This window comes from Mesocricetus auratus, unplaced genomic scaffold (assembly GCF_017639785.1).
Source record: "Mesocricetus auratus isolate SY011 unplaced genomic scaffold, BCM_Maur_2.0 Super-Scaffold_100015, whole genome shotgun sequence".
Lineage (NCBI taxonomy): Eukaryota > Metazoa > Chordata > Mammalia > Rodentia > Cricetidae > Mesocricetus > Mesocricetus auratus.
Genome location: NW_024429198.1, coordinates 45771435 through 45796838, shown reverse-complemented (window position 1 = coordinate 45796838; position 25404 = coordinate 45771435). Strand labels below are relative to the sequence as shown.

General features: G+C 41.0%; 1 protein-coding gene across 1 annotated transcript in view; it reads right to left on the bottom strand.

Annotated features, from left to right (window-relative positions):
- Psma8 (proteasome 20S subunit alpha 8) overlaps positions 1-25404 on the bottom strand; it is a 46983-nt gene that overhangs the window by 12902 nt on the left and 8677 nt on the right. The window contains exons 2-4 of the mRNA XM_040757887.1: positions 16756-16882; positions 10903-11027; positions 6214-6336 (exon numbers count right to left, since the gene is read on the bottom strand). Coding sequence (XP_040613821.1) covers positions 6214-6336; positions 10903-11027; positions 16756-16882 — 375 coding nt within the window. The remainder of the gene's footprint in view (positions 1-6213; positions 6337-10902; positions 11028-16755; positions 16883-25404) is intronic.

Here is a 25404-nt window from a genome sequence, read left to right as displayed (position 1 = left end):
TCAATTCCCAGCATGGAGGCTAACAACTGTCTATAACTCCAAGATCTGACACCCTCACACAGACATACACACAGGCAAAACACCAATGTTCATAAACATCTTTTAACTTAAACAATAAAATCTTTCCAGCCCCAGGGTTTGCTCTTTAAGGCATCAGCTTACAAAGTAGGTTCCATAGATGACCAGAGTCTAGAGTGGAAAGATGTGGTGGCTCATGTCTTTAATCCCAACACCCGAGATGCAGGGGCAGATGGATCTCTGTGAGCTCAAGACCAGCCTGGTCTATATAGTGAGTTCCAGGATGGCTAGGGCTACACAGAGAAAGCCTGTTTCAAAAACAACAGCAGCAAAAAAGAAAAACTGAAGGGACTAGTTAACTATGAAGTTAACCACTTAAAAATATCCCCAGTGCTTTTGGGAAGACCTAAAAGTGCTTCAATAATGAAACACTCATGTCTTTTAGAGAAACACCTCCTCCAAGTACACTGGGAGAAAGTATGATCTTAAAGACATACAACATAGTATTTCTCAATTTTAAGCACTATGGCCAATGTTGAAAACAGCAAAACATGTCCCCAAATCATCAGTACCATTAGTGATGGGGCCTTAGTCTATGAAAGTGAGTTTCCTGACAAAGTGGTATATGATAATCTTTTCATTAATAACCACGTCACCCATACTAGTATTTGAAAGGTTCAGGCATTCAGTAAACTGGCCTGCCCTGTTACCTCAAGGAATGCACTCAGGCAGTACTCTGGCTAGTCCTGGGTTCCATGTGAATTTGTCTGCACGCAGGTGTAAAGGCCCCTTTAAGAGACAGACCCCGCCCACTTCCACCCTCTTACTGCTCTCTGCTCTCCCTCTTGCTTCCTTCCTCTTTTGCCCTTTGCCACCCTCTCCCTCCCTTCATCCTTCTCTCTCCTCCCCCTCTTGCTCTCTTGCCTCTGTAATAAACTATGGCTAATGTACTCTCTATGGCTGTGCTCCATCTCGTTGGTCAAGAATATACGAAAAAATTTATAAGCCATATATAAATGAAAAACAGATTTTTATAAGCATGTATAATTTTGTGGGTACATATTTAGACATATATACTTCAGAACTACTTCAGTCACATATTCAATTTTTATAATCAAATGTTACTAAATATTACTTTTAAAAATCAGTTATACAGTATTAAGATAAAAGAAATTCAGAATGTAATAATGTGAAAGTCATAGTTCTTCATCATAAAATATATGATTAGTATTTTCCATAAATCTTCAAGGCTAGCACAAACTTTCTCTAGTACATTTTTATGTAATAGAGGAAATAATTAGAAAAGAATAAGAATTGATAAGGTTTCAAAAGTTCAAGAGAATACTTCCAGCTGAGATTCAAGTAGATAATGTTATATACTTTCCTTGTTTATTCATTAACTATAACTAATGCCCTTCTTGAATGCAAGATCCGAACACTAGTGGTTCAGTAACATAAGACATAGACAGCAGCCCCTGTCCTAAGATAGCTTCAAGTCCAGTGGGACATGGGGAGACAGACAGTAAACAAGGGAATAGCATGTGGACATCAGAAAATAAACCAAGAAGAGAAGGGCACTGGGCATGGGCTGCCTTCATGGACGGCTGGTTAGAAGGGGCATCCTCAAAACAAGACAGCAGCCATGCATACATCTCTGAGAAGAAAGCTCAAAGCAGGGGAAAGACTGTGGGAAAACAAAAGACAGAAACTCCGAGGAAGGTACACTCTGCCACAGAACAGAAGGCACCAGTGTGGCTGAGCCCAGGTGTGGGTGCGCCGCTGAGAAGACCCAGATAAATGAGGCTCCCAAACCGGGAAGAGCTTTGGAATCTGTTGGGAGTTGCAGGGGATTCAGGATAGGCTTCCAGCAGATCTGACTTAGCATTTAAGAGTCATCCTGTTGACAACAGGACCACACACCCAAGCACGGAGACAGTGTGGCTTGTAGCAAAGCTACGTCACTTACCATTGGTCTTCCTCTTTTAAGTGCGCTTATTCCTATTAGAAATCAGCAGTTTACACTCCAAAATATTACCAAGCACGACAAGGTGAGTGAGTGTGTGTGATTTACCAGTCATTGTTGAAAGCTCCAGGGGTCCTGGGACAATTAATCTTGTCAACCTGACTGGATTAACAAACCTGTAGATGTCTGCAGGGCACATTCTGAAGGAGCTGAGGGCCTTTACAGACACAACCACCTTCTCTGGTGTGGTGCTGGGTTTATTCAGTTAACGAATTCAAAATCCGAGCAGACTAGCGGGGTGTGGTGGGGCTGTGGAAGGCAGATCCTGGTTGGGAAAGGTGGGATGGGGTGGGGAGGGGATGTCTTTGGGGGATGTATCTTGCCCTGCCCCATTCCTGTTAGGGTTCTGCTCTCCTTCCTGCTGCTGAGACTTGAACAGATTCATTCCATTAACCCTGTGAGGTTGGAGGTCAAGGGCAATCCATGCAAATATGCTGTTCCTCATGTCACACGAGTTGTAGTGTTTCTGACTCGGGCATCCTCAGTCTCTTATCACAAAATTGCAGCAAGCTAGTTTACGTAGCATATAAATACTATGGTATAAAATGAAATACAGACCCAATAAATATAATAAACAATGATAAAATACTCAATTCACTTAACATAACAGGCCCATTTGTTGTACTAATCTTTTTGGTCTGCCATTACAAATACCACCAACTTGGCGGTTTAAGCAACAAAAACTGTCCTCAAAGACGGAGACTTGAATTACAAACTGCTTTAAGACAGCTGCTTTCTTACAAAACCCTCACATAGTTTCCCTTTCCCCAACCCCGCTGTGGAAAATACAATTAAATTCATAATAATAGCACTGGTATCAACTTACTAGAATTTGAATTATATTCCCTCAAATTCCTAAGTTGAAGTCCCAACCATTCAATGTGACTAGTTTTGAAGCTAAGATGTTTGGTGGGATAATTAAGGTTAAATAGCTTTTTTTTTCAAGACAGGGTTTCTCTTGGGTCTATCGGAACTAGCTCTTGTAGATCAGGCTGGTCTCGAACTCACAGAGATCCACTTGCCTCTGCCTCCCGAGTGCTGGGATTAAAGGCATGCCGAACTAAATAGCGTTTTTAAAGTGGGACCTAATTTCCGTGCCTATGAGATGAGAAACACAGCTAAGTCACCTCTTCTGTGTGCACATGCCAACGTGGATAGGACAAATCTCATAGGGCCACCTCTGTAAAAAGTTACTGGCAACCAACATGTGCTGAGAGAAGTAGAATTAGTCTTTCCTAGAGATAAGCCCATGGTTGATCCAATACAAAATGACTAACCCTAAAACATACATACAAGCAACATTAAATGGACTCATATACACACAGACACACATATACATATGTATGTAACAAGAATAAAGAAAAAGATGCCATGATTTGAGGGAGCAGGATAAGGGAGCAGATGTTGGGAGAGGAAAGAAAGAAAATGACATACTTATATTTTAACATTCAATTAAAAACAAAATAACTTTTAGAGTAGACTTCAGGACCAGGGAGATGGCTCAGCAGCTAGGAGTACTAGATGCCCCTTCCAGAGGATGAGAGTTCAATTCCAAGCAGTCACATGGCAACCAAACAACCAACTGCAGCCCAGTTACAAAGGATGAGACTCTCACTCCTGGTATCAGATATGCACACGGTACACAGACACACATGCAAGCAGAACACCCATACACATAAGAAAAAATACATCTCTAAAAGGTTGAATGCACATGCACACACAGACACTAAAAAGCAGAATTTTTCTATGTGTTGTTTCACATTCACTGTTTTAAATACTATTACTTTAGTCGAATTATAGCTTCATTCAAGTGTTAGGAAAGGACATTTTAATGTCCTTCTCAGTGAAGTGTTCAAATTCCACTCAAGGTAGTTGCTTTGTAACAGTTAATTACAGGTTAGAATCTGGAACCACAAAAGGGAATGTTTTAAACTGTTTACACTAATGTATCTTGGCTATTATTTTAAAGTAAATTTAAAATTTCTTGGTAGGATATGGTGGTACATGCCTATAACCTCAGTAGACAATAAGCTGAAACATGAGTTCTAGGCCAGCATGGACTACACAGAAAGATCCTGTTTAAGACAAACAGAAAAGCCCTGCATTCCCTTATGATTTTGTTGTTGATAGTGATAGTATTGCCATGTTTTTGTTTTTAATTTTGCTTTGTATTTTGCAAAGGCTCCTCCCTAAGCTGGCCTGAACCCTATATACAGTTCAGGGTAGGATCAAATCTTTTATTATCTTGACTCAGCTCATAGTGCTATGATCAGTTTTAACTTTGAACACTCAACAGTCATTAGTTGTTTTGAATAGATCTTTTATACTGGGCCTTGGTCACCTGAAAAACATTGGCTCACTGAATTATAACGATATTCTAATTTTTGACCTATCTCATTTCTAAAATATCAAATAGTTATACTCGTTCATTTTACCAACAGTCTCATCAAAGGAATACTGAGAAACTGTAGGGTGCATTGTGATAAATACATGTTTTCTAAATTTTGCTTTAAACCTTGAATTGTATCATTAGCAACAAATATTATCTGATGTTTTCTGCACAAAACAAGCCTGAGTCTTTCAGTCCTGAGAACATGCCCTGCCAAATTCCATATGTGAATAAACACCATTGCTGTCTGTTCTATCAGACACAAATGAAGCTCCATTAAGCACGGGCTGTGAAAGAATAGCCTGATTGTTTTCTCAGAGTAATCCCCACTGTACTTGCAGATGTGTTGTATGGTCATTCTATCACACAAAATGCTAAAGCACTGTGCATGTAGCCAAGATTTTCCAGCAGGGTTAACAGCATTGACTATTTCATTGAAGGTGACTCACATGTAGGTTAAATGTGCTTGTTTATTCATGGCAAATTCATGTTGGTGGAGAGTAAGGTGAGTAACAGTAAGGCTTGGGGCTGAGGCACCAGCAGCTTTACCACACTGAATCGGCATTATGTACACACACAAAGGGAACTGTTATCTGTTGCCAGTTTTTCCTTTGGGTCATAGAGGCACAAGTAGCCTCATATATACAAAGGGAATGAAGGTGAGAACATACAGTGATCTGGGCCAATCACATGAGTACTGACCTAACATTTTTAATTGGGTTCCAGATGTTTGATCTTGCCCATTATAGAGATTCCGAGGAAGTACTGAGAATATCAAAGGAATAGGAATGGGGAACTAACTCTTAGGGATTTTTCTAAGTATGGATGAGGTCTCAATCTGCAATTGGTGACATGAGGAGCAGAATCTTTAAATAAGTCAGCTTAGTGACCAAATTTCGCAGTGGTTCACCTGCTAGAGAGGCAGTGAAGTTCCCGAGTGTTCTTTTAAGTTATGGTTATATTTACTCACTTGGTAACATTTGCAAGATGCCTCAGTCTTTACTGCCCAGAACAGACCTTCCCCCCTCCCATTTAATTCACATGCAGGCAGTAAAGGTATCAGTATTTCTGGATTGATATGATACCACAATGTCCAGCTATTAGACTGAGTCAGCTTGCAGGCCTGAAGAGACTCACTCAGTCATAGAACCCATCTGTTCTTGGAGCACGAGGCAGTTGTAAAATCATTTAACAATTCATTTTGGGTTGGTTGCTGTAAATTGTTTCCTACCCCTGACCTACAGAATTAGCAGTAAGTCCGCCAAGCTTCTTGGCCATCCTGATCTAAAAGGTCTTTTACAGACAATGATGGGTAACCCTGATAAGGACGGGGGGGGGGGCAGGTAATGGAAGGACAAATACGAATGGAGTCCAATGAAATCCATGTATGAAAATGTTAATAGAACTCAAACTTTAGTGTGGTTTTAATTCATTTGTTTAGAGTTTTTGTTGTTGTTGTTGTTGTTTTGTTTTCTAAGACAAGATCTCCCTCAGGCTGACCTGAAACTCACTATGCAACCCTGGCTATCCTTGGATCCTACCAACTATCCAGCCCCAGCTTTCTAAAAGCTGGGGCTACAGGCACGTGCCACCATCACTGGTTTGAACCAAGATCTTTTACTTTCTTAAACCATCATTCCTGAGGAGCTAAATGACTACAGTTCATAGTCGGTGTCATACTCAGTATTTTAATGCAACATAATTCTGTCATGTCCCTGAAAACAATAAAGCATTTACATATATTTGACAACTTCTATGAAAAATGTCCAAACTCATTACTCACCTTCCAAGCATGGTAAGTACCGGAGGGATCTGTCTGATACAATCTTGGGATACCATCATCATCAAAGCCTACAATTAAGGCTGAAATACCAAAAGGTCTTCGTCCATTGCTCTGTGTATACTTCTGAAAAATAAAATTTATTTTTACTATAACACGATCTTAGTTACAATTCTTTTACTGTGAAGGGACACCATGAGCAAGATATCTCTTATAAATGAAAGCATTTAATTGGGGGTTTGCTTAACAGTTTCAGAGCTTAGTCCATTATCATCAAGGCAGGGAGCATGGCAGCAGACAGGAGTGATACTGAGAGAAGTAGCTGAGAATTACATCCTGATCCGCAAGCTGGACAGAGAGAAAGCCTGGGCTGGCACCTGTGACACACCTACTCCAACAAGGCCACACTCCTAACCATTATAATTCTGTTAAATAGTCACTCCTAATGTCTGTGAGCCTATGGAGGCCATGCTTATTCAAATCACCACAGACACTTACATTTACCTAATACAATTCCAGTAAACAAAGCATCAACATTATCTACTCTTCTGATTCTTTTTTTACAAAACATTTTCAGTATTTTAAATTATGTATATGTATATGTCTTCATGTGTATGTACATGTTGAGTGCAGGAACTCTTAGAGGCCAGAGTGCATAGGATTCATTCCCTGGAGCTGGAGTTATGAGCTGCTAAGCACCAAATTCCAGTCCTCTGCTAAGAGCTCTTAACCACTGAGTCATCTCTCCAGCCCCTACTTTTCATATTTTATTGTATACATTTTTTAGTGTTTCTTGACAACTGTTAATTCATAATGACATTTTAAAGAAATTAATGTATACAATCTATAAAATATAGTCACAAATGTGCTTATGTATCTTATTTTTCTTAAAAGTTCCCTACCCAACTTTTATTATTTTCCATTTTTAAATTAAAATTGTAGGTTAACATACAAACTAATGCGTCTCACTGAATCATTTCATATACATCTGTCATTAACTTTGGTCTAAGTCACCCCTTCCCCCACAGGGTCCCCCACTTCCTTGCCCTCCTTTCCTGGGTGCCTTCCTTCCCTCTTCCGCTTTCATATTAAATGCATCTCAGGCTTCAGCCCACCCAGCATGGTCTTTTTTGTTGTTGCTTTTGTTTTTTTGTTTTTTCGAGACAGGGTTTCTTTGTGGCTTTGGAGGCTGCCCTAGAACTAGCTCTTTTTTTTTTTTTTTTTTTTGGTTTTTATGAGACAGGGTTTCTCTGTATTGTTTTGAAGGCTATCGGTCCAGCCTGGCCTCGAACTCACAGAGATCCGCCTGCCTCTGCCTCCCGAGTGCTGGGATTAAAGGCGTATACCACCACCGCCTGGCCACAGCATGGTTTTAAAACATGTTCTGTCTGCTCTGTATAAGAATGGTCCTCATAGGAGCATCATTATATCATTTGACAATGATTAGGAGGTGTGGCCTTACTGGAGTGGGTGTGGCCTTGTTGGAGAAAGTGTGACACTGGAGAATAGGATTTGAGGTCTCTCTCTCCTTGCTTCCTGCAGATCAGGATGTAGAACTCTCAGCTACTTCTCCAGCACCAAGTCTGCCTGTGTAGTGTCAGGCTCTTCATGATAACAATGGACTAAGCCTCTGAAACTGTAAGCCAGCCCCAATTAAATGCTTTCTTTAGTAAGAGTTGCCATGGTGACAGTGTGTCTTCACAGCAATAGAACCGTGACTAAGACAGTGTGCAATCTTTCTGACTCAGCAGAGGACTGGGCATTTGCTTTGCTGCCAGGGAAGCTCAGTTAATGAGCTGTGCTTTGGAAGCACACCCTTGCTTGCCTTGAGGGACACTGCAGTTACTGTTAGGGGCTACTCCTACTTGATAATATTGCTATCAAATATGCACTGTGCTCTGTACACTGGGTCATTTTCTTCAGTCTCAAAGAAAAGGAATCTTTTGTTTCTCTTGAAAAAAAAGCACACATCTCCCCCATGGACAATGTAACACTGAAACCAATTCTATTTCTTATCACTCTAATGACAGGGAACTTCCTGGATTTGTGTTCCAAAGAGCGTCATTCTCACTGAGACCATTCCTATGAAGAGGCAGCCCTGTCAGAAAGCTAAGGACTAAATATGTAGGTAACCTTACTTAATTCTAGCTGGATGTAGTTCTGTATAATTCTGTGGGTTGAAACAGATTCTTAGTGGCTTTCTTTCAGGCTATCGAGATATGGATCTATTTTCTTGTTTTTCAAGTTTATTATATTTCATGTTTTGCAAGCAATGCTTGATTTTTGAATGTATACAACTGAGCTATGAACATAAATGTTCTCTTTTTAAATCAAGGTTATGTTGAATTCCTTTGCACTGTCTAATGTTTCTGTTTGCACTAAGGTATGATGTAGATGCCTTTACATATTATCTTAGGAGAAAGACCTTTAAACTTAGTTGTTCAATCTTCATCTTAGTGAAAAAGTCCCATAAACCAAGTTAAATAAGTAGGTGAATGTGTGTTATCTCTGTCCCAGAGGCCCAGTCCCCCAGTGGCAATCTTATTGTCACAGACTTACAACTGTGTTTCCTTAGTCCATTCAAAGCCTTGATTTCTCCAGAAGGGACCTTAAAAACCACACTTAAGAACCTTGCATGTATGCTGTTCTGTGTCTTACTGTTTGGTAGATTCCTTTTTAATAACTGAGAAAATTGAAACAAAATACAAAAGTAGAAATACAAAAGTTTTGTAATTTCTTCTAAAACAAAGAAACAAACCTTTTAAAAATCAAAACAGTGATTTGATATATGTTATTCATCCCAAAAACTTAGTATTTGGATTTACAAAGAGACTATGAAAAAAATCTCCATGTAGAACCAGGGTATCTGCTCTGCCAGAGCAGGTAAAGGTGCAAGCCAGCAAAGCAGGTGCATTCTAACACTCATTCGCATGTAAGGAGAGGCAAAGAAATGCAAAGGAATCTTCTCTTAAAGGCAGTAAGATATAGGAGAGCCACGACTCAATCTTAACATTACAGCTTTTACAATTTACCCTTAAGAACTGTTTGTTAACAGAAAGTAAGGGTCAAGAAAATACGGTATGCATGCATACAGAATGTCCTAACCACGAAGAAGAACCAATTATGTCTTTTGTAGGATAATGAATAGAGCTGGAAACCATCATATTAAGTGAATTATGCCAGTCTTAAAGAGACAAAATGACACGTTTTCTCTTACTTTTGGTTCATGTTTTATATAGACAAGAAGCATGTACATACATGACATGAAGGTAGAGGAGAATCTGCATAGAGCAGAGGGAGCTAGGGGGTTGGGGATGGGAGGGAAGACAGGGGATAGGACAGACGTGGAGGAATTTACTCAATATACAAGACATATCGACACGAATACCTTTAAGTTCGGAAACAGGTTGGAAAAGGGAATGTAGGCCTGGTGAGATGGCTCAGTGGGTAAAGGTGACCTGAGTTTTGTCACCAGGACCCACCTGCAGGTTGTCCTCTATGTGTATACTGTGACACACGTCCCTGCCCCCAGAATAAGTAAGTGTAATTTAAAAATACGTTTTAAAGACAAGATAAACTGACACAAATCTTTACAGGGAGCATCCTGCTCAAGGTTAGGTAGCAAAAAAAAATATTCCTGTTGAAGGACAATTTACACAAGTAGAAATAAAGAGTAGACCAGCATGTGGAAAATTCAGTCTCACTAATTGTGAAACACAAATTAAAGCAACAATAACATTACATAACACTTACAAAACAAAGAAAAATGAAAAACTACATTGGTGAATCCTCTGGGATAGCTGGTTGCACAATAAAAACTAACTCAATCCTTCTAGAAGACAGTTTGGTACATATAATAAGAGCCTTAAAAATCAATTATAATCTCCAATTTAGGAACCCCCTACTAAAACTTAACAGTACAATTTAAAAAACAAAAAACAAAACAAAACAAAAACAAAATAAGCCAGGACCAAAACAGAATAATGTTAGGGTAGCAGAGAGAACAAGAAAGAAATTGAAGTGATGCCCATTATCAAATGACCATCAGAGATGCTCAAGTTTCTAACGTTATAGCTGCAAGAGAATATCCAGGAAGGAGAGTCGGCCACCACACACACAGTATGCAAACAGAAGTGAAACCTCAGGCCTATATGCACACTAACTCCCAGCTTTCAGTGATATGGCCACGCATAGCTTCAGAAGAGAGCATCTCTAAACCTGTTTGCAGGTGAAATCATAAATATGTTCTTCACAAAACTTTATACATACATATATATATATATATGTATTGGTTTTTTGAGACAGAATTTCTCTGTATAGCTTTGTAGACCAGGCTGGCCTCAAACTCACAGAGATCCGCCTGCCTCTGCCTCCTGAGTGCTGGGATTAAAGGCGTGCGCCACCACCGCCGGGCAAAGAATGATATTGTGTTTGCACAAGTATAAAAATTTCCCTTGAAAAATTTCACACTCTCTTTAAAAACTTATTCCAAGAATTGAAACTGATGTTGATTTCTGGTGATTGATGCAGCCCACTTTACCCGAATAGGTGAATGAAGTAATCCTGAGAATGAATAGGAATTTAACACTCAGTAGACTAAGCGCTTAGAGCTATTACAGTATTTCTATGACAGGACCCATGACTAGAAAGTAGAAAGCCAAAGGAAGAATTGTGTTACGAGTATCTGCCCACCTGCTTTAGAGTTGCTATGAAGCGAGTTATGTACTCCACGGTGACTGGGTCCTCCACCGTAAGCTTATGGCTCTGGCATTCCACCCTGGCTCTGTTTATTACTACCCTCGCATCAGCTGTCAGACCTGTAAAAACAGTCAAAATTTAAAATGTATACGTTTCTCAAAATATATTGTTCTTGTCAAAAAGTTTGAGTTAATAATTCTTGCTTACGGCATCCTTTCCCTTCAATAACACCTTCATCAAAGAACTAGAAAATGTCATGTGCCTTAATTGTGATTTATTTCTTTTAAAGACTAAATTTCACATATCCTGATTCTTTTGTAAAGGAAATAGTAAATGGTTTAGTTTAAACACTATTAGGAAATTGATTTTTTTTCTTATGAGAGCAAGGATGGTGGTCCATCCTGAAGTACTGTATTCAAGTTACACTTGATAAAACTGTGATGTATCACTTCTCAAGTTTTTGTCAAAATGACAACATTGAAAAATCAACAATGTTAAGACAGGCAGACTCTGACTGAGCTTCTGAAATAGCCAAAACCTCATCCAAACCATTCTCAGCCTGTCTCCAGGAGACAGTATGTGTTCTACCTGAAGCTGGAGACTGACAGCTCAGTCCGATCGTTTGCATAAATTAAAGATGACACTGGTATTTGACTGCTCTACCGCCATTTTGTTTCTTTCACCACTTCCTTTTAAAAGGGTTTATTTTTGGCCGGGCGGCAGTGGCGCACGCCTTTAATCCCAGCACTCCGAAGGCAGAGGCAGGCGGATCTCTGTGAGTTCGAGGCCGGGCTGGACCAATAGCCTCCAAAACAATACAGAGCTGTCTCGTAAAAACCAAAAAAAAAAAAAAAAGGGTTTATTTTAATTTGAAGTATGTGTGTGCGCGCGTGCGTGTATGTGTGTGTGTGTGTACCGAAAGAGACCCTCTGGAGTAGATCCTCTGGAGCTGGATCTAAAAGCAGTGTGAGCTGCCTGGCATGGTTCCCGGGAACAACTCAAGTCTCTGCAGAAGTATTACACATTCTGAATTGCTGACCCGCCCCTCCAGAGCCTTTCACTTCTCTTTTGGTACTAATGAAATGTATCCCATTTTCACTGCAAACATGTTGGAATGAGGCACTTCTCACAGAATCATTGTTCTTTCTCATCACATGCATTTACCTTCACCATCACGTCAAACCCTGTTGCTACATGCACTGGTATCTTCACCCCATGATACAGGAGGACGGGCAGGAAATGGAGCTGTCTGAATATGCCCAGTTTAAAATCACCTGACACAGGTGGGGTATGAATTGGAAAAAGGAAGAGAGAGTAATTCTCTGTACACTAGTTTTCTAAGAGAAAGGACTAGTGAGAGAAGGCCTCGTCTACCCCTGGGTTAATGTTTTATGCAAATAAAATAGTTCAGTAAGCTACTTGCGCATATGTCCTCTTTACAGCTAGAAATGTTAACATTAAAAATACTTAGAGTGAGCCGGGCACTGGTGGCACACACCTTTAATCCCAGCACTTGGGAGGCAGAGGCAGGAGGATCTCTGTGAGTTCGAGGCCAGCCTAGTCTAAGCTCCAGGACAACAGCCTCTAAAGCCACACAGAAATCATGTCTCAAAACCAAAAAAAAAAAAAAAAACTTGTAGTGGGGCTGGGGAGATGGCTCCACAGATGAATGAATGTTTGTCACACACACACACAGCAAAGTCAACTTTGACTTCAATGCTGGCTGGCTAATTTGTCAAAGTCAGACCAAATCCTTCTGCTAGATTTAACACTTGTGAAAACTTGTTCCATTTCACCAGGATTGGGCCACCTGACTAGTGACTGTGGCTTCAGCTTCCCCGAGCTCCAGCAGCTGGGCTGGACAGCAGGCTGTTTCCACTCCCCTGAGCATTCTGCTTCTCTTTGCCCTCTAGCATCTCTAAGATTCCTGGTGTTCTTCCTTTCCCTTTTCTGAATAAACGTCGTTTACAAGTCCTACTATTCTCACTTATGGGGTCACACAGAGAATCAATCTCTCTCTCTCTCTCTCTCTCTCTCCTCTCTCTCTCTCTGAGACAGGGTTTCTCTGTATAGTCGTGTCTGACCAGGAACTCACTCTGTAGACCAGGCTACCCTCCAACTCACAGAGATCTACCTGTCCCTGCCTCTTGAGTGGTGGGATTAAAGGCATGGGCCACCATGCCTAGCTGAGAGACCTGTTTGCTAATCTGCCATCTCATTCCAGATACCATCTCAACTCAGCATATCTAGTAATTCTTTGTAGAACCTATAGGGTTTCCTAGATATGAAATTATGCCTCCTGTAATAAGAGATGATTTTCGTTTCTTTCTGAACAGTTGGGCTGTTTTATTTCTTATTCTTGACTAGTTACTCCAGATAGAACATGCATTATGATATTGAATGTCAATAATAAAGCAGGCACACTTGCCTGTTATTGATTCTAGAGGTGAAGTTTCAATTGTTTACCAGTGAATACATCAGCTGAGTTTTTCACATGTGGTGGTTTGAAAGAAAAAGGCCCTCAAAGGGAGTGGCACTATTAGGAGGTGTGGCTTTGTTGGAGTAAGTGTGGTCTTGGAGGAAGTGTGTCACTGTGGAGGTAGGTGGAGGTAGGCTTGAGGTTATATGCTCAAGGTATCACCCAGTATCTCAATTCACTTCCGTTGCCTTTGGATAAGATGCAAAATTCTCCAGCACCATGTCTGCCTGCATGCCACGATGCTCTCTGACATGATGAAAATGAACTAAACCTCTGAACTACTGTAAGCTACCACCTCGATTAAATGTTTTCCTTTATAGGAGTTGCCATGGTCATGGTGTCTCTTCACAGCAATAGAAGCCCTAACTTGACCAACACATATAACGTAATTGTAACTGAGATACATTTCTAATTTGTCGTGTTCTTTTTAACCAAGAAAGAGTACTGAATGGCACCCAATGCATTACTTCTGTATCAGTTGATATAATCAAGTAGTTCTCCTGATAACGTGGAAACAGTCATCTTCAGACAGCTGTTGAGGTTGACTTACTGAGTAAGTAGGCCATTTGTGTACTTCAAGGCATTTTGTTGGCACACAATGGTACAGATAGTCTTTTACAGCCTTTGTATTTCTGTGAAAGTGAAAGCAATGAGCCATTTTCATCTCTCATTTTAGTTTAGAAATAGTTTTATTTAGTCAATATAACTAATTTTTAATTTTGTTCATCTTTTTTGTTGCTTTAATTTTCTATCATCTTTCTGGTCTGTTTATCTCAGGTGTGATGGTAGCTTTGGGTTTACTCTATATTTTCAAGTATAGAGTAGTTGTTCATAAAACAAAACAAAACAAAATTAAGTGTTTACTTCATACATCCCACAAGTTTTGATGCTGTCAATGCTCATTTATATTTCTCTGAAGATATTTAGTAATTGTTTGTTTTATCCATGGCAATTTAGAAATACATTGTTTAACTGATGTATTTGTGCATTTTAAGTTTGCTTTCAGCTATTGATTTCTGGTTTCAATCCTTTTTAAGCAGAAAAGATACTAAATGTGATTTCAATCTGTTAGGTTTATCAAGAATTGTTTTATGACAATTACAAGGCACAATAGGGAAAAAGTTACTTGCTGAATGAGTGTTTTAATTGTCAATATAAAATTCCTGTTTAAAAGAAAACAATTAGAAACCAAGCCAAAAGAAAGTTGATGAGCTATGTTGCTGGGAGTTGAGGATGCCTTGGATGAGTGTATAGAGAGAAAATGGGGGTCCTGGATCAATGTGTATTGCATGGCTATGTCAAGGATCACTGCCTCAGACCCATGGAAACTGTCGAAGGCTTCCTCCAAAGTCAGGCTCAGAGTGATGGAAAAGCCTTTCTCTGGTTCAAATATAGTTGTTGACAATATTGGCAAGTGGGAGTGTTTAGGAACAATTGGCCAGTGTATGCAAAGACTAGCAAATGCAGCTTCCTCCAGATGTTTACGGCTTGAGACTATTCGGCTACAGACACACCTTACCAAGACTAGCTAACTCTTTCGCCATGCTGTACTTAACAACTGTGTTGAGACTCCAGGTTGTTGCAGTAGCTAGTGTGGCTCCATCACAGCCCACAGCCCACCTGACCCCAGCTTTTCTGGAGTATGTCTCTGTCTGTCCTTTCTTCATTCCCTCAGTACCTTAAGTCAGGTTAAGGTGCCAAGCCATGCAGAGTGCAGGACCATGTTTTATTCAGTGTAAAAGGCAAATATGCATGAGAAAATATGCCCAATGTCATCAGCCTTGAGAAAATGTAAATTTAATCTACAGTCAAAAATGACTGAAGATTTAAAAGAATGATAAAAAAAACTTCAACAAAATCTAATGCTACTGGGTATTCAGAAAAACTGAATCACACACATAGTGACAGTGGGAATGTAAAACAATACAGCCACTTTTACATTTTGCCAGTGTTTTAACACTAAAGGTATATTACCACACAATCCAGCAACGTTTCTGCTCCAGAGAAGTGAAATCCCACATTCCCAGACACCTATCCCAAATGCTCACTTTTATCTGTAAGAAGCAAAAGCTAGGAGGGCTCAAAGATAAGTAGATAACCTGTTAACAATAGTGGCTCATTTATACCATGCAACACTACCCAACAATAAAAGCAAAAGCAGCTACTGACACATCCAACAGCTGGGGCAAATGCAGAAGAATGAACACGAATCATCTGAAAAGCTTCCACATGTGAGTCATATAAGATTCAAAATGACAAAACTAAAGAAACCTCCTAGGTTAGAGGCCGACAGGTTAGAAAAGGGGAAAGGACGAACATGAGTTACCCTTGTAGCAATGGAGGCTCTGTGCCTTAAATACTGTGGGGACAGCATGAATCAACACATGAGGTTAGTACAAACCAGACTACTGGAAGGATCTATTCTGGAGAAATGAAACCTCTACTTCCACAAACACATGTACACATGTGCATATGTTATTTGTAATGGACAAAACCTGGAAATGGCCCAAACACCCTGCAGTAGCCAAGATGTCAAAGGTGGTGCATTCATATGATGCACCACTGCTTCGCATTGCATGCAGATGCACCTGATGCATATAAAGCAGCTTGAAGTCTCAGCAGTTTTACACTGGCTTGTGCAGATACACACCTGATGCTTCTAAAGATGGTATCACTGTCTCAGCAGTTTTACATTGGCCTGTGCAGATACACCTGATGCTTTTAAAGATGGTATCACTGAGAAAAACTTGGGGAAATAGAAAAGACTTCTCTGTTTCTTAGCAACTTCCTGTGACTGTTTTCAAGACAGGGTTTCTTTGTGTAACCACCCTGGCTGTCCTTCACTGTGTAGACCAGGCTGGCCTTGAACTCAGAGTTCCACCTGCCTCTGCCTCCTGAGGGCTGGGATTAAAGAGGTGTGCCACCATCACCTGCCATAACTTTTTATCTATAAAACTTACAAAATATTATGGGATAGAAAATGGTTCAGCTGCAAAGTAGCTTGCTCAGAAACATAAGAATCTGATTTCAGCACCCCTGCACCCACATGGACGCTTGGCACAGGCAGGAATCTCTGTAACTCTAGTGCTGGAGGAACCAGACACAAGCTGGTCTCTGGAGCCCTGAATGACTTGGAACTCATTATGTAGACCAGGCTGGCCTCGAGCCCACAGAGAGCCACCTGCCTCTGCAGGGATCAAAGGCTTGCAAAAAAGATTTGATGGAAAAGCCTCAAAGGAAGACATCCAACATCAACCCCTGGCTTCCACATGCATGCAAACACACGTACATGCACAACCACAGACAACTGTGTTACCCCACTCTGTTATATTCAAATACCATACACATCACTGGAAGTCTGTACATACCTGCAAAAGCCATGCAGACGTGGTCATCAAGGGCACATATTTTCCTCACAGTTCTTTCATCTTGAAGCTTCGCCACTGATTTTTTTTCTACCCCAAGCACAACTATATTAGTTCCTCGAATTCCAACCTGCAAAGCCATTTTTACAAAATAAATTTAAAGTTAAAACTGACCAATTACTCTAACACATGTCAAACAGTTGGTTTCTCTTACACACTTAATAAAATGAGATGCACTGACACTGGCTGACTGGGTGTCTAGTCCCAGCCCCGCAAGGAAAGTAAGACAAACAGTAGAAATTTCAAAGAAACACAATCACTGCTGAATCTGTGTGAGTTTCTTAATCCCCACAAACACAGGAAAATGTTACCTAAATGTACAGCTTCAAGGAGAGTGACAGAGGATGTTATGATCCACTCAAGTCCTGCTGAGGAAGGATTCTATCAATGGGGATAGAAGGCTGGGGCTGGGAGTTGACCCCCTGGGTAAGAAACTTGCTGTAAGAGAATGAAGACAGCACCCACAAAAAAGCCCAGACAAGTCTATAGCCCTGATGGACAGAGAAAGGTGGGTGCCAAACACAAGCTACCGTGCCAGCCAGCCCTGTCGAAATGGCAGGTGTCTGGTTCTGTGAGAGACCCTCTTTCAAAACAAGGTAGAAAGCAGTAGAATCAAGATGCCTGACATTCTCCTCTGGCAGTGTTTTAACACTAAAGATATATTACCACACAATTCTCTGACCTCCACATATGCAAGTACAGATACACTCATGTATACACCACAAGACAATACAGACACAATGAGGGCAAGAATTCTTTTTTAAGTATTTTTCCTATTGGTTGGTTTGCATTAAGGTAAGGGTTTGAGACGGTAGTTCAGTGATATAGCACTTGCCCAACAAGTAAAGACCCTGGGTTCAAACACCAAAACAAAGTTCAGCAAATAAAATACCACAAAAGCTCTCCCATGTAGCTCAAATTTAGAGGCCCAAGAATTAGGGACTTGCTGTGTCCCCATACATATACTGAAATGCAAATACCATGTATTAGAACACAGGGCCTTTGAAAGGTGATTGATAGTAGCCTAAAGGTGGAACATTAATAAACTGAATTAGTATCTATGATCATTAATATTGTCAGTTTTTTTCCCAACCTCACATTTGGGTCACAAACCACAGTTTAAGAAGTTGAGACTTCAATACAGAGAAACCCTGTCTTGTAAAACCAAAAAAAAAAGTTGAGACTTGGCCGGGTGGTGGCACACACCTCTAAACCCAGCACTCAGGACATGGAAGCAGGTGGATCTCCATGAGTTCGAGGACAGCCTGGCCTACAGAGTGAGATCCAGGACAGGCTCCGAAGCTACACATAGAAAGCCTGTCTCAGGAAAAAAAATGTTTTTGAGACTTAGCATGTATGAGGCCAATCTGAAACACAGCACACAGATGTATCCCTCCCTCTCTCCTCCTCCCTCTCCCTCTCTCCTCCAAACTGGGGTTGAAGAGATGGTTCACCAAGTTCAGTTACCTATGCCCAGGCAGCTAGAGACTCGAGCTGTGAGGAGTCTGACACCCTCTTCTGGCCTCTGCAGGCACTTGGCATACATGTAGAAACTCACACATATATAAATATACTACAAATAAAGATAAGTAAGTAGCACTTTTAAAACTGTCATCTTGACAGGCATTGAAATCACATAGGAAATGTTTCTATAGACATGCCTGGGAAGGGTTATCTAGATGATGTTAAATGAGACAGGAAGACCCCCAAGAATGTGGGTGGCACTATTCTTACGGGCTGGGCTCCTGGCCTGAACAAAAGGAAGACAATAAGTTGAGCACAGCCATTCACTGCTCTCTGATGAGTTTTTTTTTTCATTTTTCATTTTTAAATTACGTATTTTTATTAAGTTTATGTGTGGGAGCATGCTGATGTCATGCATACAATAGGAGATCAAAGGACAACTTTCTGGACTGAGTTCCCACCCACCACCATGTGGTTCCTGGGGGTTGAACTCAGGGCATTAGGCTTGACAGCAAGTACCTTTGCCCACAGTGTCACCCCACAGGTGTGTTCTCTGCCCCCTGAATATGGTTGCAACTTGCTCAGCTGCCTCAAGTTCCTGCCAATGTGACCTGCCCACCATGACAGAATGTACCTGGGACTGTAAGCCAGAAAAATGTTTTTTCCTTTCTTTAGCTGCTGAAGTTGGGTGCTTTGTCCTGAGAACAAGACAAGGCTTCACGAAGGCAAGGTGTTTATGCTTCCATACACATTGTAACTTTTTTCTTTTTGTTTATTCTTCTCCCATACAACACATCTGGATTGCAGTTTCCCCCCTCTACTCCTCCGGGTTCCCACCCACCAACCTGTCCACCCTCTCCCCCAGATCACTGCTCCTCCGTTTATTTCCCTTCAGAAAAGGGCAGGCCTCCCAAGGACAGCAGCTAAATACTGCATAACAAGTTCCCATAAGACTAGGCACAAATCCTCTTATCGAGGCTGGATGAAGCAACCCAGTAGGACAAAAAGGGTCCCCGAAGAGCAGGTAAGAGCCAGAGACACCCCCACTCCCACTGTTAGGTCAAACAAAAACACCAAGCTAAACAACCACACCACGCGTGCACAGAACCTAGCGCAGACCCACGTAGGCTCCGCCAGTGTCCCTTCAGTCTCTGTTAGCCCCTATGAGCCCTGCTTGGTTGATTATGTGGGTCCTGTTCTCCCGGTGTCCTCAACGCTTTGGCTCCTACAGTCCTTCCCCCCTCTCTTCCTCAGTGTTCCCTGAGCACCTCCTAATGTCTGGGTGTGGGTCTCTGCATAGGCTTCCCTAAGACATTTTTTCTATTTCTGTGAAGAATGCTGGAATTTTGATAATGGCTGGTTATCTCCACTATACTAATTCTTCCAATACACAAGCTTAAGTGTTTTCTCCAGCTTCTTCTGTTTCAAAGATTTCATTGCAGAGGTGTTCTTCATTTGTTTATCCTAAGGGATTTCATTTATTATTTGAGAAATGGTTTCATGGCACAGCCCTAGCTGGTCTCAAACTCTCTATGCAGACCAGCCTCTGCCTCTTCCTGAGTACATATGATACACCCCATCCCCTTTTTAGCAGCTGTGCATGGAATTGTCTCCCAGATTTCTTCCCTCAGGCTGTTTGTTATTGGCACACAGGAAGGCTGATTTCTATGCTAATGTTCTTTTTTTTTTTTTTTTTTTTTTTTTTTTTTTAACGAGACAGGGTTTCTCTGTGTTGTTTTGGAGGCTGTCGGTCCAGCCCCGCCTCGAACTCACTGAGATCCTCCTGCCTCTGCCTCCCGAGTGCTGGGATTAAAGGCGTGCGCCACCACCGCCCGGCCTATGCTAATGTTCTATGCTGCCACTTTATTGAATGTGTTCTTCAGCTTTAAGAATTTCCTGGTGGAAACCTTAGGGTCTCATGTATAAAATCATATCATCTGCAAATAATGATACGTTGACTTCTTTTCCTGATTGTCTCCCTTTTATTTAGTTCCCTAAGACTTGAAGCACTGAATAAAAGTAGAGAAAGTAGATAAGATATAGTTGTCTTATTCCTGATTTGAGTTGTTCTCTATTTAATATGATTCTGGCTCCAGGTTTGGCCATTTATAGTCTTTTTCATGTTCAGGTAGGTTCCTTCTATTCCTAGACTCCTCAGGGCTTTTGTTTGTTGTTTTGTTTTTTGCCTGTGGCTTTGGAGGCTGTCTTGCAGACCAGGCTGGTCTCAAACTCACAGAGATCCGCCTGCCTCTGCCTCTGAGTGCTGGAATTAAAGGGGTGTGCTACCACCACCCAGCTCCTTAGGGCTTTTATCACAAAGAGATACAGGATTTTGTCAAAAGTCTTCTCTGCATCTGCTGAAAAAAACAATCACATGATTTTTATCCCTGAGTCCACTTACATTTTTCTATTTTGCTTACTTTTGTATTTGTTCTTTGAGAGTTTTACATAAGGCATTTTGTTCATACTTAACCCCTCTGCCTCCAACTCCTTCTAGATCCACCCAGCTTCCCTAACCACCTAACTTTCTGTCTTCCCTCTCAACCAACTTTAGTTCAGTTTGCTCATCTACTCTTGGGTGTCTGGCCACCCCTCTGGAGCATGGTTGACTGACCAATCAGGGGCCACATTCTTAAAGAAAACTGCCCCATCATGTACAGAAAACATTGTTTACTGAAGTCATCAACCAACTCTGGCTCTTAGAATCTTTCCTCCCCCTCTTCCACAACCAATTCCTGAGCCTTGGGAGGAGGGCACATGTGATACCGAAGTCACATTTAGGGCTGAGAATTCCACAGTAACTAATTGTCTGCACCTTGGTGAGTTGTGGACATCTGTGTTAATCATAATGTACTACCAAAAGCAGCTTTTGTTCCTGGGGTTAAGAGATGCATCAATCTATGGGTATAACAACAAGCCATTAGGAGGTTTTTTTTTTTTTAATAATATGCCCATTTAACAAAATAATAGCAGTAGGGTCTCCCCTAGGACCTGGGACCTAACTAGCCATAGGTTCTTGGCCTTGATAACAGTGTCAAGTACGGACTTTATCTTGTGGAGCAGGCAACAAATCCAATCAGAATAGTATTAATTACTCCCATGACATTTGAATCGTTATTACATCAGTGAGCACCTCTTAACAATCTGGTCATTATTGTAGCTCACACAGTTCACAATGAATGTGCCCAAATTCATCTGATTTCAGAAGTTAAGCTGAGTCATTCCTGGTTAGTACTTAGATGGGAGCTCATTTATTTTCTATATTACATGTACTGCTTTGTTGATTCTGAAGTATCCCAGAATCCCCTGAATAAGTCAATGTGATCATGATGAATGAACTTTCTGATGTGTTTTAGATTGAGTTTGCAAGTATTGTAAGAGGAACCTTTGGATCTATATTCATCAGAGATTGGTCTCTAATTTTCCTTTGTGTCATCTATGTTATTTATTATCAGAGTAATACTGGCTTTGCAAGTAGAGTTTGGAAGCATTCCTTTTTCTAATTTATGAAATAGCATGAGAAACAGTGATGTTGGCTTGTCGTTAATGGTCTAGAGTTCAGCAGTGAATCCATCTAGCTCTGAACTCTTTTCAGTCAAGTAAGTTTTTATTATTGTTTCAATCTTGTTCTGTTATAGATCTGGTTATATTGTCTATATCCCCAGGGCTTAATTTTGGTAAGTTATGTGCAACTACTTTTCTAATCTAACACAATATTAAATCTTTAATAGTCCTAATGGTTTTCTGAATTTTACTGGCATATCTTTTTATCTCCAATTTTACTAGTTTTGACATTTGCACACATGTATTTAATGTACACTGACCATATTTCTTTATACCTCGTCCCCTTCTGTGAATTGATTTGTTTTGGTTTTGGTTTCTCTGTGTAGCATTGGCACCAATCCTGGCACTCTATCTGTAGACCAGGCTGGTCGCTAACTCACAGAGATCCGCCTGCCTCTGCCTCCCAAGTGTTGGGATTAAAGGCGTGCACCACCAATGTCCTCCCAGCCCCCTTCTGTGAACCGAATGAGGAATGCTCCCAGAAGGCTTGGGTATCTGAATGCAGATCATTTCTCTCTGGAACTGTAAACTAAAATAAACACTTTCTTCCACAAGTTGCTTTGGTCATAGTATTTTATAGAGCAATGGAAAAGTAAGTAATACATCCTGTTTATTCACTTAAAAAAAAACTGAGGCAAGGTCTGGTGTTGTCTGTGTTGGGTCTTGAGTTCACCATGTAGTAGTTAAGGGTGATCTCAACTTCTGACCCTTATGTCTCTTTCCAGAGCTGGAACTACGGAGTATATGACCATTCCTGATTTATGTGGTGCTGCTGATCAAACTCGCGACTCATCAAGGCTAGGCAGGCACTTTACCAATCGAGTTACACCCCAGATTTCTTTCACTCTTTCCGTTAGTTTGGTTAAGGTTTGTATATCTTGTTTATCTTTTCAAAGAACCAATTCTTTAACTGTCTGCATTTTTTTATATCTCACAAATTTCTGCTCTGATCTCAATTTTTTTAGGGCTTCTCTGTGTAACCCTGGCTGTCCTAGAACTCACTCTGTAGACCTGCCTGGCCTGGAACTTGGGGATCTGCCTGCCTCTGCCTCCCTGATGTTGGGATTAAAGGTGCGCACTCCAGCCTCATTACTTCTATTGATTCTGAATTTCTTCCAAGGCTCTAAGATTCATCATTATTTACTTATTTTTTAAAGTTAATATGAAAACAGAAGCTATATAAAAGTGTTTATTAATTTGATAAATCAATATTGCTTTTCTATAGTATAATATGTGGAAAACATTACATTTCTGAGAAAAAGTATTTTATCATATACTCAAATAAGAAAATCATTCTTTCATTTTCCAGATTTATGTCACCTGGATTTTATAATTTATAAAATTTAACTTCATAAGCTACCAACTGTAAGACTGCTACCTTCCCTTTATTATTTCTTTTTTTTTTTAACTTTTATTGATTCTTTTTTTTTTTTTTTTTTTGGTTTTTCAAGGCAGGGTTTCTCTGTGGCTTTGGAGGCTGTCTTGGAACTTGCTCTTGTAGACCAGGCTAGTCTTGAAGTCACAGAGATCCACCTGCCTCTGCCTCCTGAGTGCTGGGATTAAAGTCTTGCGCCACCACCGCCGGGCTATTCTTTGTGAATTTCACATCATGCATTCTGATTCCACTTACCTCCCGGTCACCTTGCATCTACCTTCTTCCCTTTCAACATGCCCCCCCAAAACAAAACCAAATTTGAAAGAAAAACAAAAAAACAAAAACTAAACAAAAGAAAAATAAAAACAAAAGCAAAAAGAACCTTGGCGTGGAAGCTGTAGTGTGGCCTGGTTGTGTCCCAGTTTACCTTTTAGTCCACACATCTTTACCTGTAAGTGTTCGTTGCTATGAGTCATTGGTCTGGCTTGAGGCATCTGGTTTCTTCCATGCCACCAATAATGGGCTCTCACTGGGGCTTCTCTTGGCTATCCTGTTGTTGTCCTGTGCCATGGACATCCTGCTGTTTTGGATTTGTAGGTTCGTCTCCTTCACATGCTCCAACAGTTCACAGAGTCAGTGGATGCTGGGGTGGGCCAAATCGTAGCCCTGATTCTGGGTTGGATGATGCCTGGGTTGGTCAGCTTCCTGGATTTCCCTCATTATCACTACCCCAATGAGCGTCCCAGCACTGCCTCAGCAAGCTCACCCAGTGCAGCCTACAGCAAGGAGCAGGGCCAGGTCTCCTGCTCTGGGGTCCTCAGATCCAGGTCCCCCACCCTCACATCAGCAGGGCCAGCTCTACTGTCTTTCTAGGGAAAGATGCAGGGCCCTCTCTCATATTGCTGTAGGGGACATATGAGGCAGGGTGGGGTCAGCTTTAGTGTGCTGCCCAGTTGGGGAACAGGCTGCTTTCTCCTGCACTGCAGCTGGTGAGGGTCAGGGTTAGGGTTTGTGACCCCAAGGCCAGATGTCTCACCTGACACAGGAATTTTAATCTGTAACTTCTTTCGCTAGTTCCCCTTTTGGAATTCTGACTTCCGTATTTTCTCTAGGGTGCTTGTGTTTTCTTAAGTTCATTCAGGAGTTTGTGGACTCTCTGATTTCTTCAAATATAATCATTCTTTTGAATTCTTTATTGGAGATTTCATCTTGTTTACCCTCATTAGGATTTTACTGAGATTGATAATTTTTGAAGGAGATATAATACCTTGATTACCTTGATGTTTCGTGTTTTAGAGTTTGAGGCGATATCACTATTTTGATTTTAAAAACATATTTTTGTTTTATGTGACCAGGCTTCCCTGCATGTATTTCTATGCACCACACATGTGCCCATGGAGGCTAGAAAGGGTGAATTAAATCCCTGGAACTGGGGTTATAAGTGGTTGTGATCCACTTTGTGAGTTCTAGAATTCAAAGCAGGATCCTCTGGAAGAAGAGCTGATATTCTTTTTTTTTTTTTCTTTAAAAAACTGCATTTATTAAGACAAGAAGTAGTTAAGATTTGGCTTCTGGGCATTATTTAACTGACCAATTTTAAATCTTTTTTAAAATTTTTTAATTTAATTTAAATTAGAAACATGTTTGCTTCACATGTCAAGCCCAGCCCCTCTCCCTCCCCTCCTCTCCCACCCCCCTTCAGCCCTCCCCCAACTCCTCCTCTAATCCCCACTCCACTCTCCAAGCAGGGTGAGGTCCTTCAGGGGGGAATCTCAAAAGTCTGTCATGTGATCTGGGGCAGGGCCTAGGCCCTCCCCCATGTCAAGGCGGAGACCACATCCCTCCACATGGAATGAAGAGCCAGTATTCTTAACCACTGAGCCATCTCTTGTGCCCAGATTTTTTTTTTAAATCACTGCTCTTCTTTCAGTGGAAATGTCTGCAATGTTCAAGAGGGACTAGGTTGTAGTACAGCTGAAGTACCATTTTTCTCTACTAGTCCTCTGTTCAGAACACCAGGCTCAGTCTCTGGTAACCTTTTAAAAGTAAGACTCTTGGGGCTGCCTTATTCTGACCTCTGTGGGCACAGACACACATGCAGGCAAAACACCTATACACATAAAAAAATATATATATTTCCTGATTGGAAGTTCAACTCTTTCAGCATTTATTTCTAGGATCCCAGATAC